Source organism: Balaenoptera ricei, chromosome 7 (genome assembly GCF_028023285.1).
Source record: "Balaenoptera ricei isolate mBalRic1 chromosome 7, mBalRic1.hap2, whole genome shotgun sequence".
Lineage (NCBI taxonomy): Eukaryota > Metazoa > Chordata > Mammalia > Artiodactyla > Balaenopteridae > Balaenoptera > Balaenoptera ricei.
In genome coordinates, this window is record NC_082645.1 from 3,664,650 (window position 1) to 3,680,845 (window position 16,196).

The 16,196-nt window shown below is 46.7% G+C and overlaps 1 protein-coding gene across 5 annotated transcripts in view; it reads left to right on the top strand.

The window, feature by feature from the left end:
* Positions 1-16,196, top strand: part of NCKAP5 (NCK associated protein 5) — a 1,059,956-nt gene that overhangs the window by 1,015,476 nt on the left and 28,284 nt on the right. For 2 of the 5 annotated variants that reach the window (XM_059927625.1, XM_059927627.1), the window contains one exon: positions 916-1,048. The exons of the other annotated variants lie outside the window; for them this stretch is intronic. In XM_059927625.1, coding sequence (XP_059783608.1) covers positions 916-1,048 — 133 coding nt within the window. The remainder of the gene's footprint in view (positions 1-915; positions 1,049-16,196) is intronic. 5 annotated transcript variants of the gene reach the window in all.

Sequence of the window (16,196 nt, forward strand, 5' to 3'; positions counted from 1 at the left end):
CTAGGGGGGCTTACATCCTAAAATGTGTTTTTATAATTTGCAGCCAAATGACACCCTCCCAAACAGGTTTGACTTTAGAGACGCATCCCATACATCTGTGCCTGAACTCTCTGGGATTGGTGTGGAATAATCGGCTCTAACAGGGCAGTCTGCAAACATATAAAAGAGAGCCCCAAATGCTCTTGATTCTACACACAAGAGTTGCAGTCTTAGATATCAGTATTCCACTTGTGTGCAGAGCAGGAAGAACCATCCATATGGTATCAGCAACCTCCACAATTCCTGAACTTGGTGTTATTGCCACACCTGTGACTTCCTCTTGGGTCAGGCTATGTGTGCATGTGAGCAAGAGGGGAGACCAAGTCCCTTGACCTGTGAACTGTTAGTAGATTCGAGGATATGTATAACCCTATAGGCTAGCAATTGGGTTCCTTCCTAAAGCCTCCTATCCTTTTAGGGGCTAGAATAAAATTAGGTATTGGGCAAACATTTATTCTTTTGTTCCCAAGGTTGATTACTGTCATACCCTCTGATACTTGAAAGCCAATGGTGAGATCAGCTAAATAAATAAGCCATTAGGCCTGGGACAGCAGCTCTAATTGGCACTTGAGAAAAATAAGACCCCGTAAAAACAGCGTACAAAATGCAGAGCGGGTAACTGTGGGGACTGTCCTGTGACTGGGACACAGTGGCAGCGTGTGGTCAATGGCTTCCTCAGTGCAGGTCCATATCTGCAGCTCTGGTAATTGAGCAGAATGCACCAGCTCCGCGTGAGGCAGATTGACGCACCAGGCAGACCGGGGGTGGGGTAGCGGGAATGGAATTCTGTGCCCACACCAACAGCCATCCTCACAGGATGGTCTGCCCATTTTGACTAGCGTCAATAATCTTAACGGTCTCATATTACTCATTTAGGACAAGGTACCCAGAATGTGTGCGTACTCTGCCAGCGGTGGCAGTGATAGTGACAGTGACCCCGACTATGGAAATAATGGTTTTGGAGCTGGAAGGGGCAAGTTAGTGAAAGTGATGAAGAGCACCACCCCAGGTAATGCACGCCGGGCCCCGGGACATTCGGGGCTCCTCTCTCTCGGGAAGCTGTCCATCACGCCTTTCACTGGGCTCTGTCTCCACCCCGCTTTGATTTTACATCTTAGTTCCATGTCTCTCCCGAGATCTAATTTTCTGGTACTTATGGAAGATTGTCTACATGCATCAATTTGCTTTCTGGTATTATCTTAATGACATTGCAGTGCAGTCTGTAAGGATTTTATTTCCAATCTGGCGTCTCCCAAAAAGTCTCCAGTGGAGTTATCTCCATAATGAAGGAATGACTATAAAGAGAACTTTGTTCTTAATTACATACCTCGGCAAGTTAAATCATCCAGTGAGCCCTGGATGGGGTGTTTCCAGGCTCTCTGCTCATAGCATGCTCTGTAACTCTGGACCTGTTACCCATGCCATTATGAGCAGGTCTGTTTATACGAGGTTCAAACTTTCTCACATTATTTTTATTTGAAAGAGAATTGGCAGTAGAAAACCCATCATCCCGAGGCATTTAAAAATATATATATTCAGATGGCATTTCCTTACAGAAACAAGAGGACAGATGATCCCCTAACACAAAATGTGGTCTAGGATCTGCTTTTCTTCTAATCCGCTCTGGATTATCAGACATATTTTAATGATACAGTGGAGAATCATTCTTTTTGTACTAATCAACTTTTCTCAAATACTAATTTGGCAATTATGTGATGAAACTATGACTTTCCTTTTTAAAACAAGTCTGATGTGTTGCTTTTGAAAAAAACGTAATCTAGCAAGCACGTGTGTTTCCAGTTTTCCAAGAGTCTTGACCTTTGTGATACGTGGGGGTAAGATAGGCGTGTGAGAATAGTCATGAACCTGAGTCTCCTCTTGGTTGCTTGCACCTTACAAGTCACCAGAGAAGCAGGACAGATGGGTGAACCCTGCAAAGGCTTACCAAGAGGAAAGTGGAGAATACCCCCCTGGTGTCTTAGTTAGGCTGTTGTCCTTGTTAGCTCTCGGGGGTCCGTCAGCGTCCCTCTGGTTGTGACAGATAAGGGGAAGGAGAGTTAAGCATCATGGGTCCTTCCCCATGAAGACGCCTATGAAGGCGTTAAGCATCATGGGTCCTTCCCCATGAAGACGCCTATGAAGGCGTTAAGCATCATGGGTCCTTCCGCACGAAGACGCCTAAGGCCAGGCCAGGTCCTAGTCCAGCTCTTCCCCTGAACTTAACATGGGTCCACAGTGAATAACCTGACCTCATTGACCCTCAACTGCTCCTCCGGCTCTGAAACTCCATTCATTTAGTGAACAAATACTGATTAAAAGCCTCCTCTGGGCTAGCGTTCCAGCAGTGAGTAAATGGACAAAGATCTCTGCCAGACAGTAAAACAAATGGGTAGAATAAACTAGCAAATGTATATAGTTTGTTGAAAGGAGATATGGAAAGGATGAGTTAAGCAGGGTAGGACGGGAGAGCAGGACTGCTCTGGAGGGGTGGTTGGGTGGGAGCAGATGTTAAAATTTAAGTAGAGCAATAGTCAGAACAAGGCTCCCCGAGAAGCTGGTGACTGAGCAGAGATGTGGTGGAGGAGAGGGAGTGAGCCCCTGGAGGATATCTGGGGGAGGCGCGTTGCCTTGAGACAGCAGCAGCGGGCGGCCAGCGTGGCTGTGGTAGAGGGAGGCTGTTGGAGGACTGGGAGACGAGGTCCAGTAAACGGAAAAGGAGCCAGAGCTCTCGTACGCCTTGCTCACCTTTCTGAGGTCTTTGCTCCTCCCCCGAGAGCCATGCATGGGGGCCTTTGGACGACTCTGAGCAGAGGAACGGCATGATCTGAGATGCTTTCAAAGGACCGCTCTGGCTGCCATGTCATGAAGACTGAAGAAGCAGGGTCGACTAACAGGCTATGACATTCATCCAGGCAAGACGTGTCAGTGGCTGGGACCAGGGTGGGAACAGTGAAAGCAGTGGGCAGCACGAGCCAATAGAACTCTCGGCTAGGAAAGGAGTGTTCTGTCTCGGCTCTGTCCAGTACCGTAGCCGTCACCCACCCGTGGCTTAGGAGCTCTTTCAATGTGGCTCGTGTAAGGAACTGAATTTCTAAATTTAATTTTTGCTATAGTTTCCCTAAGAGTTCCATTTTTCTCTATTTTAATTTGTTTTTATTTCAATCAACTTTAAATCTTAATAGCCAGATTTGGGTCACTGTACAGCACAAGGAGTGAGAATGGTCTCATTCCAGTTCTAATTAAAAATACAACATGAATCACTGATAGATTGGAGGTGGGGGGGTGAAAGAAAAAGCAGGGTCAAGGATGGTTGCCAGGTGGGGTCCTAGAAGGGACAGAGCTCTGCCCACTGCAATGGAGAAGGCTGAGGTCGGGGCTTGAGGAAGCAGAGTGGTAATTGATGGTAAGTTCGAGGTGCCCATTGAGCAAGCGGAGGTGTGAGTAGGCAGTGGGCTGTGTGAGTCTGGAGTTGGGCAGGTCAGGTCTTGTCTGGAGAGGTAATTGGAGTGTCAGCGTGTCGATGGCATCTAAGGCCCTGGGTCCAGCTGAGATCAGGAGGAGGACAGAGTGCTGACAGAGAGAGGACCTCACCCTCCCAATTTTAAAGGTCATGGAGAAGAGAAAGAATCAGCAAAGGAGACTGGGTAGGAACCAGCAGTGAGCAGGGCGGAGGAGAATGTGACGTCTCAGAAGCCAAGTGGAAAAAGTACGTCAAGGAGGAATTCCACGATTCCATGTGCTACCTGCTAAAAAGAGGGACACAGTCTTCATATTGAGACCTGTCTCTCACACTGGTAGTGGGGTTCCAGGGGTGGGGGAAGGAAGTGGGGATGGGGAAGGAGGGATGGTCTAAAGGCAGTTTGAAAACATCCTGAAAAAGGAAACAGATTAAGACAGGTTGTCTGACTCTGAATGAGGACGTACCTGAGTATGAGAGAAATCACTTCAGGGTTCAGAGTTTTAACCTAGCTTGTTTAAACGAGTTGTGCAGAGCAATAAGGAATACACGTTAGGTGATGGCTGTGGATCCGGGTGAACGGTGAACTTGCTCCTTTACCTTTTTTTCTATCCCCCTGCAAGATGAAGTGAGTCTCAGCCTCAGTATTTTCTCTCTCTGTCCTCGCTCTTCCCTCCATCCAGAGCAAAGCCCTGTTTGAGAGGAGCAGTCCTCTTTCATTCCATTGCTTTCGCCTCTGCGCACACGGTGCTTCTTGGGATCAGGTGCAGAGTAACGCGGGAAGCAGCACGTCCAGCAAGAAGAGCCTTCCCTCCAGCCAGGCATCTGCCCTCGGTCTTTAAACATGGACTTGTTGCCGGAACTCTGTCATCTGCCCACCCTGACCGATCCAGCCACCCCCCAGCCCTGGCTGATGTCAGTGCTGCCAGGAAGGGAAAATGCGTGCAGACGGCTGGCGTGCCTCTGGGTGTGTGCTGGCTTCCAACAAGCCTGGGAAGGGACGTTTAGGGTCGATGCAGCACCAGTAACTTTTTGGATGTTGGCAAAGTTGATAGGAAAAGAAAACAGCAACAATTAAGAGAAAAACGCTAAAAGGAGTACATGCCTTGGGTGTGCAGTGGAGACTTTCTCCCCTTTGGAGTCACGATTTTGCCTTGCTTTCATCACCTGTGCCGGCGAAGTGAGATTGCCCCCTAGCCCCTCACCTGCCAAGCCCATTCCCTCTATTTTTTTTTTTCTATTTATTTATTATTTATTTATTTATTTATTTATGGCTGTGTTGGGTCTTCGTTTCTGTGCGAGGGCTTTCTCTAGTTGCGGCGAGCGGGGGCCACTCTTCATCGCGGTGTGCGGGCCTCTCACTATCGCGGCCTCTCTTGTTGCGGAGCACAGGCTCCAGACGCGCAGGCTCAGTAGTTGTGGCTCACGGGCCCAGTTGCTCCGCGGCATGTGGGATCTTCCCAGACCAGGGCTCGAACCCGTGTCCCCTGCATTGGCAGGCAGATTCTCAACCACTGTGCCACCAGGGAAGCCCCCCCATTCCCTCTTTAAGTAAAAAGGTTTTGTAATAGAGGTCCCCAACCTGCAGGATGGAATGTGCCAGTAGATCTTAAAGCCTTAGTGGATGTTCTCCAAGATAGTTGGCCTTTCTGAAACACACCCTCTCTCCCTGGTTCCCTGAAATTTCCCTCAGGTAGGGGAGGGCACCTGCCAGTGGCAATCTGTCCTCCGAGGCTTCTAGGAAATGGACACTTAGTGGCCTCGACCTCTTATGCAAAAGAATCCTACCTTCCAAAACCCTGCCTAAGGGCTCATAATGCACTCAAGTGAAGACACGTCTTTCCTTTCACAGTTGGTTTCTTTGGTGTGACTTTGAAATGTGTTTAGCAAGGCCAGGGTGTTAGTGGAGAGGCGGCGGTGGGAGCGGGATTTAGCAGCTGGGCAGGTGGCGAGGCAGGTGAGGGAGTGGGTGCAGTGAGTCTGTGGCTTTGTTTCCATGCAGCTGCCCGCTCCAAATTGCCAGGCTTGGCGTAACAAACACTCCTGCCCCCTTCCTGCAGGTGGGGCCTGGGAGAAGGCAGGAGCAAGGGACAGAGGTGGGAAGGGAAAGGAGAGAGAGAGAGGGCAAACCAGGGCCAGAATGTAGAATAGGGAAGACCCAGTGGAGATGCAGCGATGAAGCCCCAGTCTCTGCACGGAGCGGGCGGGGAGTCTCACCCCTGACTGAAGCCCCTGGACCTGGTTGGCAAAAGGTGAATGAGCAATTTCTAACCAAGGCTGCCCCCCCAAGCTTCTGATTCATCCATCTGGCTGCCCAGTGCCATCACCTACCCTGCCAGGCACCTCAAGGGGCCAAAATCCAAGCTAGAGCCTCTCTTTTTCCCTGCGGAAACGTCTGCCTCCCCGGCTCTCTGTCGTAGCTGATGGTCTTGCCATTCTTTTAGTACAGACTAGGAAGCTAGAAGCTCTCCTGGACTCTTCCTTCTCTTGCCTCCACCTCCTGGCAGTCCCAAGGTCCCGCTGGCTTCCTTCTGAGGTGCTTCTCACACCTGCCCCTTCTCTCGCCCTTCTCCTGCTGCCCCAGCAGCTCCTTCATCTGGTCTGCATGATCCGCCGCTTCCCTGTGCCCCTCCCCCATCAGCCCCCTGCCAGTCCCATCCCCCTCAAACGCATCATTCACGCTGCCAGCAAAGTATAAAATCCCGTCACGTTCTTCCCTTGCTTAAAACCCTTCAAGGACTCTCTCCCCCCCCCCCCCCCGTTACTCACAGACAAAATCCAATCTTCTCCTCTTGCAGGGTTCACAAAGGCCACCGTGGCCTTATCTCTCTGACTTCATCTTTCTCCATTTCCTGTCAGAAAACTTTAGGCATCATCAAAATGCTCGTTCTGTCCTGAACACACGATGCGTTGGGGGCTTCGTGCCTTTGCTCTCATGGTCTCGCTTCCGGGAATGGCTTTCATGCCAACACCCTTCTCTAACCTTTATGTAACTCCTGCTTAGTCTTTACGATTGAGTTCAGGCTTTGCCTCCTCCAGGAAGTCTTCCCAGTGCTCTTCCATCAGCCATGTTACTCTTCCTTGTCTGTTCTCCTGCAATACTCCATATTTATTTCTACCACTTGCCACTTGAGATTATAGTTATTCTTTGCATGTTCATCTCTCTCATTAGTGTCAAGATTGCTTCTCATTCGTGTTCAGCACTTAGCACAGGGCCTGGCACATCATAGGTGTTGAATAAATGGTAAACAACATCATAAGTGTTGGAAAAAAATGCAACACAGGACTGGTTAAGGCTTTGGTTAACCTCATGCAACATACATCATCCATTTGGGCCTTTCCTCGTCCAGAGAAAGAAAGACCCAGAGCAGCCACCTACAGAGAGAAATTCTATAAGGACATTTCTCCTTCTCTGTATGGCTATGCTAGAGAAATTGGTGAATCCATTTTTCCAATTTTTCTCCAGGATACAGACGTAATTCAGCTTCCTCTTCAGTGATGATTCTTCATGGGGGCTGCTGGAGGCATATCAGACTCCTCTGTTTTGTTTTGTTTCTTTTAAATGGTCCCGGTCCCCTGGCTTGATTTTCATAGTCTCTGCCCCAACTTGGGAGTTACTGTCACAGAGAGTCACTCTTATTGATGAAAACGCATCACATCCTTGAGACCTGAAGGAGGCAATGGTTGAGAACCTTTGCTCTTCCAATATTTGTTCTTTGAAAATCTCTAAGTTGGAGTGGTTAGAAGATAAACAAGATTGACAGAAAGAATAAAAGCAAAGAAGAGAGTCGACCTCTACTCTAGTTCATCTGGTTTATTCAGCTCTTAGTACTCTGCGTCCAGGCCAGTGCTGGACACTGGGGTTTGAGGGCAGGTTAGTGACATAGCCCTGCTCCCTCGATGCTTCTACTCAGACCTACAGACTCGAAACATCATCTGAGAGAGGGGCTGCTCAGGTACATAAGCACTTGTGTTCTACTGCCTAAGGCCATGCTGTTGGACCCTCGGAGTGAGGAACCGGAGCTTCATTTGTTTTTAGTTTTCATAAACTGACTCCCCCCTAGGGTCTACAGATCACCACGCTCTCGAACTTACTTTCAAGAGTGCTCCCTCCCTCCTCTGACCCCTCACCCTCAAATGCACTGATCAGGTCCAACGAGCAAAGCTTCAGAACCACGGTCCCACAGCCAGCTGATGACGCTCCTCTAAAAAAGCCCCAGTTTCCTGAACAAGAAGTACGTTTTCTTCATTTCAAGGTGATTACATTCAACAAATTACAAAGAGCCAGGGCAGCTGAGTTAAAAACAATTGGTTTTGCAGTAATTAGAAAAACACAAGGACATGATGACTGTGGACCACTATGAAAAGGGACACTGAAGGATAACGGCTCCAGTTCCTGGTTAATTCCTCAGCTTGAATATTTTGAGATTCACAACTAATTATGCAGAGATGATGAATTTTAAAAAAGCTGCCACTCTGTCTTGCCGAGGCCAAGGACTTTGGCTATTAATAGAGCAATCAGATTTTGCTATATTGTAGAGAATTCACGCAAAGTTGCATCTATTTTAAAGCATTCATCTGGCACATGACTTAAAGATGACAAATTGTCGTAATATGCAAAATCAGCATTGGGTTAAACTAAATCCAAACTCGTTATAATCACTCTGAGTTCCCCTGGAGAAATCTTTAGTTTGAAATGGACATTACCGGTAAGAGTTATCTTTTAGTCCTTCCTGGATCTTCTCTCTTATTTAGATCATTTTAAAGATTGGCTTTCTATTGACAAGCCCATCCCAACTCGAGGGGAATAGACACATGCAAGAAAACACAAGGGATTCGTCTCCTAGCGTTAAACTTTCCTGGGTGACAAATGGAAAGTACTGACCGTGACAAGCGGCGCGCTCCGAGACCCTTACTGGGGCCAGGTTCTCAAATTTCTCTCTGTCACCATTTATTCACCATCAGAAAAGCCACAGCCCTTTCAGCTATTCCGATTGGGTTTGCACTCTGCTGAAGTTTGGGGTCTTTTAGTGGGGAAAAGTGTCATGCACAATAACAAAACAAAACAGAAAACCCCACTAGCTTCTAAAAACCACGTGGTCAGAAGCTAACCATCAGAAAGAACCCACTGTGTCCTCAGACAGGCTTGAAAAGGGAGGCTGCGATGTGACCTGCATTTAATTATTAAAGCTGCATATTGTGAGGCCCTTAAGAAAGCAAATGTCACGATGGACAGAATGAGTTTACCCTCCGGTCAAAAGAGCCGTGTGCCGTGGTGAGGCCGTCGCTCAATTAAATTGGACCGCAGGATACAGAGGAGATGCAGACTAAGTCTGGGGACCCTAATGAGATTTGGGAGGGAAGAGATGCCCCCCAGAGTTTGTCACTCTGTGATGGACATTCTCCCCTCCCCCCCCACCATTACCACAGCTCCCCCAGTGCTACCCGCCTCAAGTTCCAACACGTTACAGCCCCAAACATTTAAACAGGAGCTTGCAAAGTAGAATTTCAAAGCACAAAACAAATCCTTGCTTGTTGTGGACTAGGTAGGGAGAGCAAATAATACAGAATGCTGTGCAAAATAGCCATCTTTGGCTGCCAAGACTGAAAGAAAGCTGGGCAGTGGATCTAAATAAATAAGCAATGAATTGGACGCCATTTCATTTGTGAAAACGTGTGCATCTCCTCAGTCTCATGCAGGGGACGCAGAAGGACCTGCTAGACCTCCAAGGCCCCTGCCGCCCTGCAGCCCCAGAAGTGCGTCTGAGAATGACTGTTGTGTAGCGCTTACCCATGATCCAAGGGATACCTCCAGTGTGCACTCTAGGTCATCTAGCCCCGTGGCTCTCAAACGGGGTGACTGTGCCCCCCACGGGACACGCGGTGACGTCCGGAGACATTACAGGCTGTCACAATTCACAGGAGGTAGGGAGGGCTGCCGTCTGGTGCGTAGAGCCCATGGACACTGCTAAACCTCCTATAACGCACAGGGCAGCCCTACTAACAAAGCCTTATCCTGCACAAGATGACAGCAGGGCTGGGAAGCAGCCGGGACAAGATTCACCTCTGCGTATCGGAAATGTTTGTTGGGAGGGGCAAGCTGTCAAATATTTGTGCCAAACTATGACAGCAGCCAAATCCCCCTGCCCGCCCAGCAGGTGCACCAGGCCTGGCCCAGCTACCTGACTGGGGGTTAAGATGCACGTCCTCCAAGAGGCTTTGGAAGGGACGTCCGTGCTCCTGTCTGGGCCTCTCACCATGGCCTGTGGCGTCTGGTCCAGTGCCTCTGTCTGAGTGTCAGGGACACGGCGACCGTCTGAAGTACTGACACAGACCACAGATGGTTTGAGGCTGCCACCCATTAAGCCTCTCATTAGTATTTCATTTCTGTCTCTCTTAGAGAACATGTGCCCGGGGAGGCGGGAATCCTTTACAGACTTGAAAGTTCCCCGAGGACAGTTAATCCTCACGCAGCTCTAGTGAAGCAGGTAAATTGCAGTTAGATGTTAACAGAAGAAAAAGCACCGTCAACAGGTGTTTGGGGTCCCTGGGGGACCTCAGCGTTTCATACTTGCCTAAAAAGCACGTTGTGACATTTGGAAAGGGCCCCTTGCCAGGACCCTTCCACAGAATGGTTAAGACTAGGAAGAGTAACATAAATCTCAGGAATAGAAAGGCTAAGTCAGTAGAAGGAGCTGTGTTGAAGAAATAGGGTCAGTGGGGAAAGGAAAGAGCTCAGTATTCAGGGGAAATCTTTCTAGAGGTAATTATTAAAGTTTGCAAAAAGAGAATGGGATGTGCAAATCTTTGAGGTGTGGGGAGAAAGGAGACATGGAGTCTAATTATTTAGCATATTTTGTTCTCAGACTTGAAGAAAAAAGACAGAGACCATTTCTAATATTCTCCCATCCCAACCACCCCTCCTTCACCAGCCAGAAACCTACAAATACATCCATACTGTACAACCAAACAGATGAGCTCAGGGAAAAGAGCAGGGTTCCTTCCTAACCAGCAACCAGGAATTTTGCCAGGAAAATGTCAAGCCTCATTCAGCAAATCACACTACTGGTTCTCCTCTATGAACTTCTTAGAACCTAGAAACCAAGTCATGGGCTATTTGGCCGGATGTGTTGGACATGCCCATAATTGGGAGTTAGGACATCTGGGTTCTAGTGAATAGACTTTGTGACCCTGGACCAATGATGTTAGCTTTTCTGAGCCTTCGTTCCATCTGCCATCCAGGGCCCACCTTGCCTTCTTCTCGTGAAATAGTTCAGATTTGATTATTGATGTCACAAGGCCTCCAACCTGTAGAACGCTGAATAAGCATGAGTGGAATTATGTTAAATATGCTGAGGGAAAGAACGAATCCTGGAATTTAAGGTTGAGGTATTCAGAGGAGGGGAGGGGAGCACAGGGACCTTGCAAACTGTGGGCCAAAATAATGTGAAGCTGCAGCCTCAGAGGGGTAAACCCACCTCATAACTTAGCCAGGGTTATACAGTTTCATTAAGGGAAACGTCATATTCTCTTTATCTGTTGTTAAAATTCAGTCTAAGTAAGAAAGAACTGATTCAGCCTTCCCTGAAACAAGCCCAGTAGCCTCCTCCTTCCTTGTTATTTATTTTCACAATAAGTAGCAATACCCCAAGCTGTCACTCAGCGTCATCGTTTCCAGGTTCAGTTACATGGGGCCCAAGAAACATGGTGAGGATGGATCAGGTGGGGGAAAGTTCCATTTTTACTCAGACCAGGAATTGTATTATAAATGAATAAATCAGCACACTCTTTAAGGAATTTACTTAGAAAAGGAGACAGCATCGTTTCCATGGTATTGGCCAAGCTGGCTTTCAGTCTTGGGCAGGCAGAGAAGGTTAGTGGTTGGCTCCCAGCCTCCAGGCCAGTCAGCTTACTTATTTGTTTATGAACCCCCAGAGGCATCATGAACAGTGTTTTCTTCCACCCTCATCTTTTCGCTTTTTTAAAAACTTCCCTTTTGTCTTGGTTTGTTTGGCCCACCCTGTGCTATAATTATAATATATCACATTGGCCCTTTTCATCCTGGAATGTTCCCGCCCCCAGAAACCTCCAGGTATCCTCCTGAATTTGATGAGGATTCTGTAGAAGGAGAGGTGGCAGGATCGGTATTTTTAGGGAAGACCTAAAGCTATGCTGGCATCGTTCACTGCACCACAGTGCCCACGAAATCTTTGAGACGTGCCCAAGGACTCAGATATGCATCCTGGAGCATGCATGTGCCTTCTTGGACCGTAACTTACTGAGTGATCTTGAGCAAGCATCTGTCTTGCCCTCATTCAGCCAATCCCGAGCTGGATGTCTTCCAGATCGCCCCCCCGCCCCCCACCAGGCCTGATGTTCTATTGCTGTAAACAAAGCCTATAGTGACTCGGACATCAAGCTTCAGCTTTCAGGATCCAGCAGTCTCTGCTACTTGGAAAGCTTCTCAGAGTTTTCCTCAGGTCTCATTTTTCAAAACTTGATTTTATTGTTTTGATCCCGGAAGCCTCTCCCCTACCTCTGTGCCGCACGCCTCATATAGGTTAGCCGTCTTTACTGGTTTCTTGCTCATCCTTCGAGTCTTTCTTTGTGCAAACCAAGCAAATGCAAATAACTACTTTGTATACAAAGTAAAGCAAACTGTACACACTGTGCTACATCTTGTTTTGTTCTGTTTTCCTCCAATTCGCAACATATCCTGGAGATCGCTCCATGTCAGTACATAAAAGTCTTCCTCCTTCTTTTTCACAGCTCTGTACTAGTTACATAATTAATGGAACTAGTCCTCTATGGAATAGGTTCCCAGAATTAGACTTTTGAGTCATAGTAAACGCATCGTCAGAGGAGTTGGGCCGTTTTCACATCCACCTGCAGTGATCGACATGCCTGGTCCCCCCCAAAGCCTCACCAACAAATTCAAGGTCAAACCATTGTGCTCTGCCAATCTTACATAGAAGAAATGTATTTCCAGTGTGGTTTGGATTTGATTTCTCTTATGAAGAGTAAGGCTGAGAACTTCTGCTTAAATCTACTTAAATGTCATTGTATTTCTGAATCTGTGAATCATCCGGGAGTGACCTTTGCCCAGTTTTTTACTGGGCTGTTAGTCTTTTTCAACACCATTTCTAAGAGCTTCGTAAAATTTAGGGAGATTATTCCTTCATTTGTGACACAAACTGTCCATGTCATTCCCAGTTTTTCATTTGCTTGGAACATCACTTAGGCTGTTCTTTGCAGTATAGAAGATTTTATTTTCATAGGGTCAAGCTCATCAGTCTTCTGTGACAAGCCTTTGCTCACTCCAAATTTATTAATTTAAAAGAAACTCACATTTTTTTTTCCTAGTACCCAGACAGTGTGTATTTTTGTCCTCACATACAGATCCAACTTTTTAAAAAAATTTGACTATCCAGTTGTTCCATGTCCGTTTTATATTAAAGAGATACTTTAGCAAAGAGAAGATCAGTCAGTTTCCTTTATGACCAGCTGTGAAGGAGACAATTTGGTAACTGAGGGAAAATGGAAAGGTCCCAGTTTCTTCCATTACAGTGATTCACCTGGCCAACCTGACCCTTTCATCCCCACATTCTGGAGTTTGCTGTGTCAGTCACTTCACCATCGGACCTAATTAATGAAAAAAGGATCATACGACCCATGTCCAGGTGAAGGAATATCCTTTGTTTCTAAGGACCTTCTGGGCGATTCATAGAGTGTGCTGTCCTGTTACTGACCGATGTTTGGAGGACTCATATTACAGGCCTGAAGATGTGCAAGGAAGGAAAGTTAAGTGTGCAAGAGGAGGCTCCTAGGCCATTTGGGCAGAGTGAAACCTCTCCTTTGGCCATGCTTATGGGTAGACTCAGTTAGTACTCACTGGGGACTCACCATGAATCATCACTAAGTGCTGGGGGCAATAGAGAGGAAGCATGAGGCATGGTCCTGCCCACACAGAGCTTACAAGTCTAGTTGTAGAGAGAAGAAGTTAGAAATTTTAAAAGCCACTAACAATACCAGCAGCATAGGGTAGTCCCTGGTGGTCCAGTGGTTAGGACTCGGCGCTTTCACTGCCAGGGCCTGGGTTCGATCCCTGGTCGGGGAACTAAGCTCCTACAAGCCAAAAGGCGAGGCCAAAAAAAAAAAAAAATAGCAGCAGCATAGAAATAAGTTCCCAAAGTTTCCAAAAGTATGGTATAGACACCCGACCCGTGCCCATGCCTGCTTGTCGATCTCACAAGTCCTACTCAGTGACCTTACATCATGGACTATCACAGGGTCTTATTTTCCCATGTCAGATGAAGACTTATTTTCCCCATCTCAAACGGAGTGGATCATCTCAAAGTCAGAACTCTAGATCTAGGCTTCTGTCCCTCTCCTGCGATTCCATAATCCCGTCATCTCACCGTGACCATCAAATTGCTCTTATCCCCATCTGCCTCCCCTGCTTGTTCCTTAACAGCAGGAATTGTGACCTTTTCCACTGAAGCTCTGGCACATGGCAAGGGCTTACTGAATGTTTATTGATGGGCTGGGTGTATGAATGGTCTATGACTCTGAGATTGAAAGCCTACAGGGTTCCCAGCAAAAGGCATGAAGTGAGTGAGGCTATCTCCCTGGAGGGACTTTTGGGGTCAGTCTTGAAGAATCAAGTTTGAGTTGGCATAAAGGAGAAGAGAGTTTCTGCTTGGAGCTAGTGAGGGAATTGGGGAGAGAAAAAAGGGTCAGAAGAAGGCAGTGACCACCAGTCTTCCCCATAGGCAGTTAGCAGAACAGAGGTCATGTGGCTTTACAAGAGAAATTTATAACATAAAGGTGGTGCCAGCTGGGAGTGGTTGTGATCTGTGTGTGCCAGTGAGTCTGAGAGGTGAGCAGAGGACCAGCACAGAACACAGGTGATGAACAGGCTTGGATTTGCTGTTACTCTTCCCAGAATCTGCCTTTCAACTTGAATCTGTCCTGCAGCCTTCGCTGAAAAACAACAAACAGAAAACTCGCCTCTCTCTCTCTCTTTCTGCTTTTTCTCCCCATATCTAATAACCTAGAGCTTTTGTGTTAGAAGAGAACTTAGAAGTTATCTTGTCTATCACTGGAATGGAAGCTCCATGAGGGCAGGGATTCATCCCTATGTCATTTGTCATCATATATTCTTCACTCCTTTAACTTTCAAAGTGGAAATTTAGGTTAGATTCCATTTGCCTCTGGGAAACCCAGTGCTGTCCTTCAGCCTCACTGTTCTCACTTTGCAGACCAAAGAAGGGTGCTTTGAATAGTCAAATTATGGAGGGAACAAGCCATAGAAATCGGTGGCATTTTTTTCTGGAGACAGCTACACTATTTGTGTTTCGGCTCCTTGAGAACTGAAATCACACCTTAATACCTGGGCTGAGTACAGTGTCTGGCAAAACTTTAGGGACTTGCCAAATGTTCATCCAGCACTTTTAGATATAGGATCATACCACCTCTTATTCCTGACTTATAGCTCAGAAAAAAGGAAAAGGGTCCTAGCAGTAGCCTCTGATGGAGAAGTTTGGTTTCGCAATTAATTAGCTATGAGAGTCTCTGGGTCTTACCCAGAAAAAAGATATTGAATTAGATGAGAGGATTACAAATCTTTTTTAGTCATAACAAAAACTTTTTTTGCAAGCAAACTATTACAGAGACCCAATGCTTAAGACAGACAATACATGTAAATTTTTGTAATGTAAATGTAAAAATTTACAAAACGTTTGTAATGTGAAAGTGTTAACAAAAAAATAAACAGGTTTGATGGGCATAGATGGTGCCCTGCTCCCCCAAGTCACTATAGTGGCAGCTGTAGTATTTCAGAGGAAACCCTACAAGGGTTTCTCAACCCTAGCCAGACCTTACAATCCTCCGATTGGGTTGCCATATTTAACAAACAAAAATACAGGATACCCAGTTAAATTTGAATTTCAGCTAAATAATGAAATAATGTTTGAGTATTTACCTAGGCGTCCAAGTTTACACGGTTTCCTATGTTTTATCTGGCAGCTCTACTTAAGGAACTTTTAACCAACTAAATTCTAGACCAGTTAAATCAGAATCTTTTGGGTTGCGTGTTCCCATTAGAATTTTTTAAGTCCCCCAAGAGATTCTAACACGCAGCCTGGGAGGAGTTCCACTGACCTCTGAAAAGCACAGTGTGGAAATTGAAATGGATGATCTGTAAACCACTTCCACCTCTAAAACTGTCATTCTAAGCGGATCACAATTTGTGATTTCAGAATTGCTAAAATAGTTCTTATCAGGAGAAAGACTGTTTCTTATCACCTGGCCCCAGCAGGGAGATGGGTTAGTATTACTAGATTATGTCTGGAAGAGCTGTGCTCTCCACTTACACTTTGTGCACTTATAACTGAGGTCTATCTGTCTACCACATCCTGCAAAGAGAGAGTGCAGAGTGGAGAAGGGGGCCACGCCGGCCGCTCGGCTGAGCAAGAAGGCCCAGGTGCTCTTTCCAGCGTTGTCACCACCTGGCTCTGTGCTTCAGTTTCTTCCATATAATGGGGGTAATAACAGAAAGAAAATAGTTGCTATTCCTTGAACTTCTAAAATGTGGCACGCAAGTCCTCTGTATAGCTCATGCTAATCTCTACAGCAATGGTTCTCAAAATTAATTTTTTTAGATTTATGTTATTGAAGTATAGTTGATTTACAATGTTGT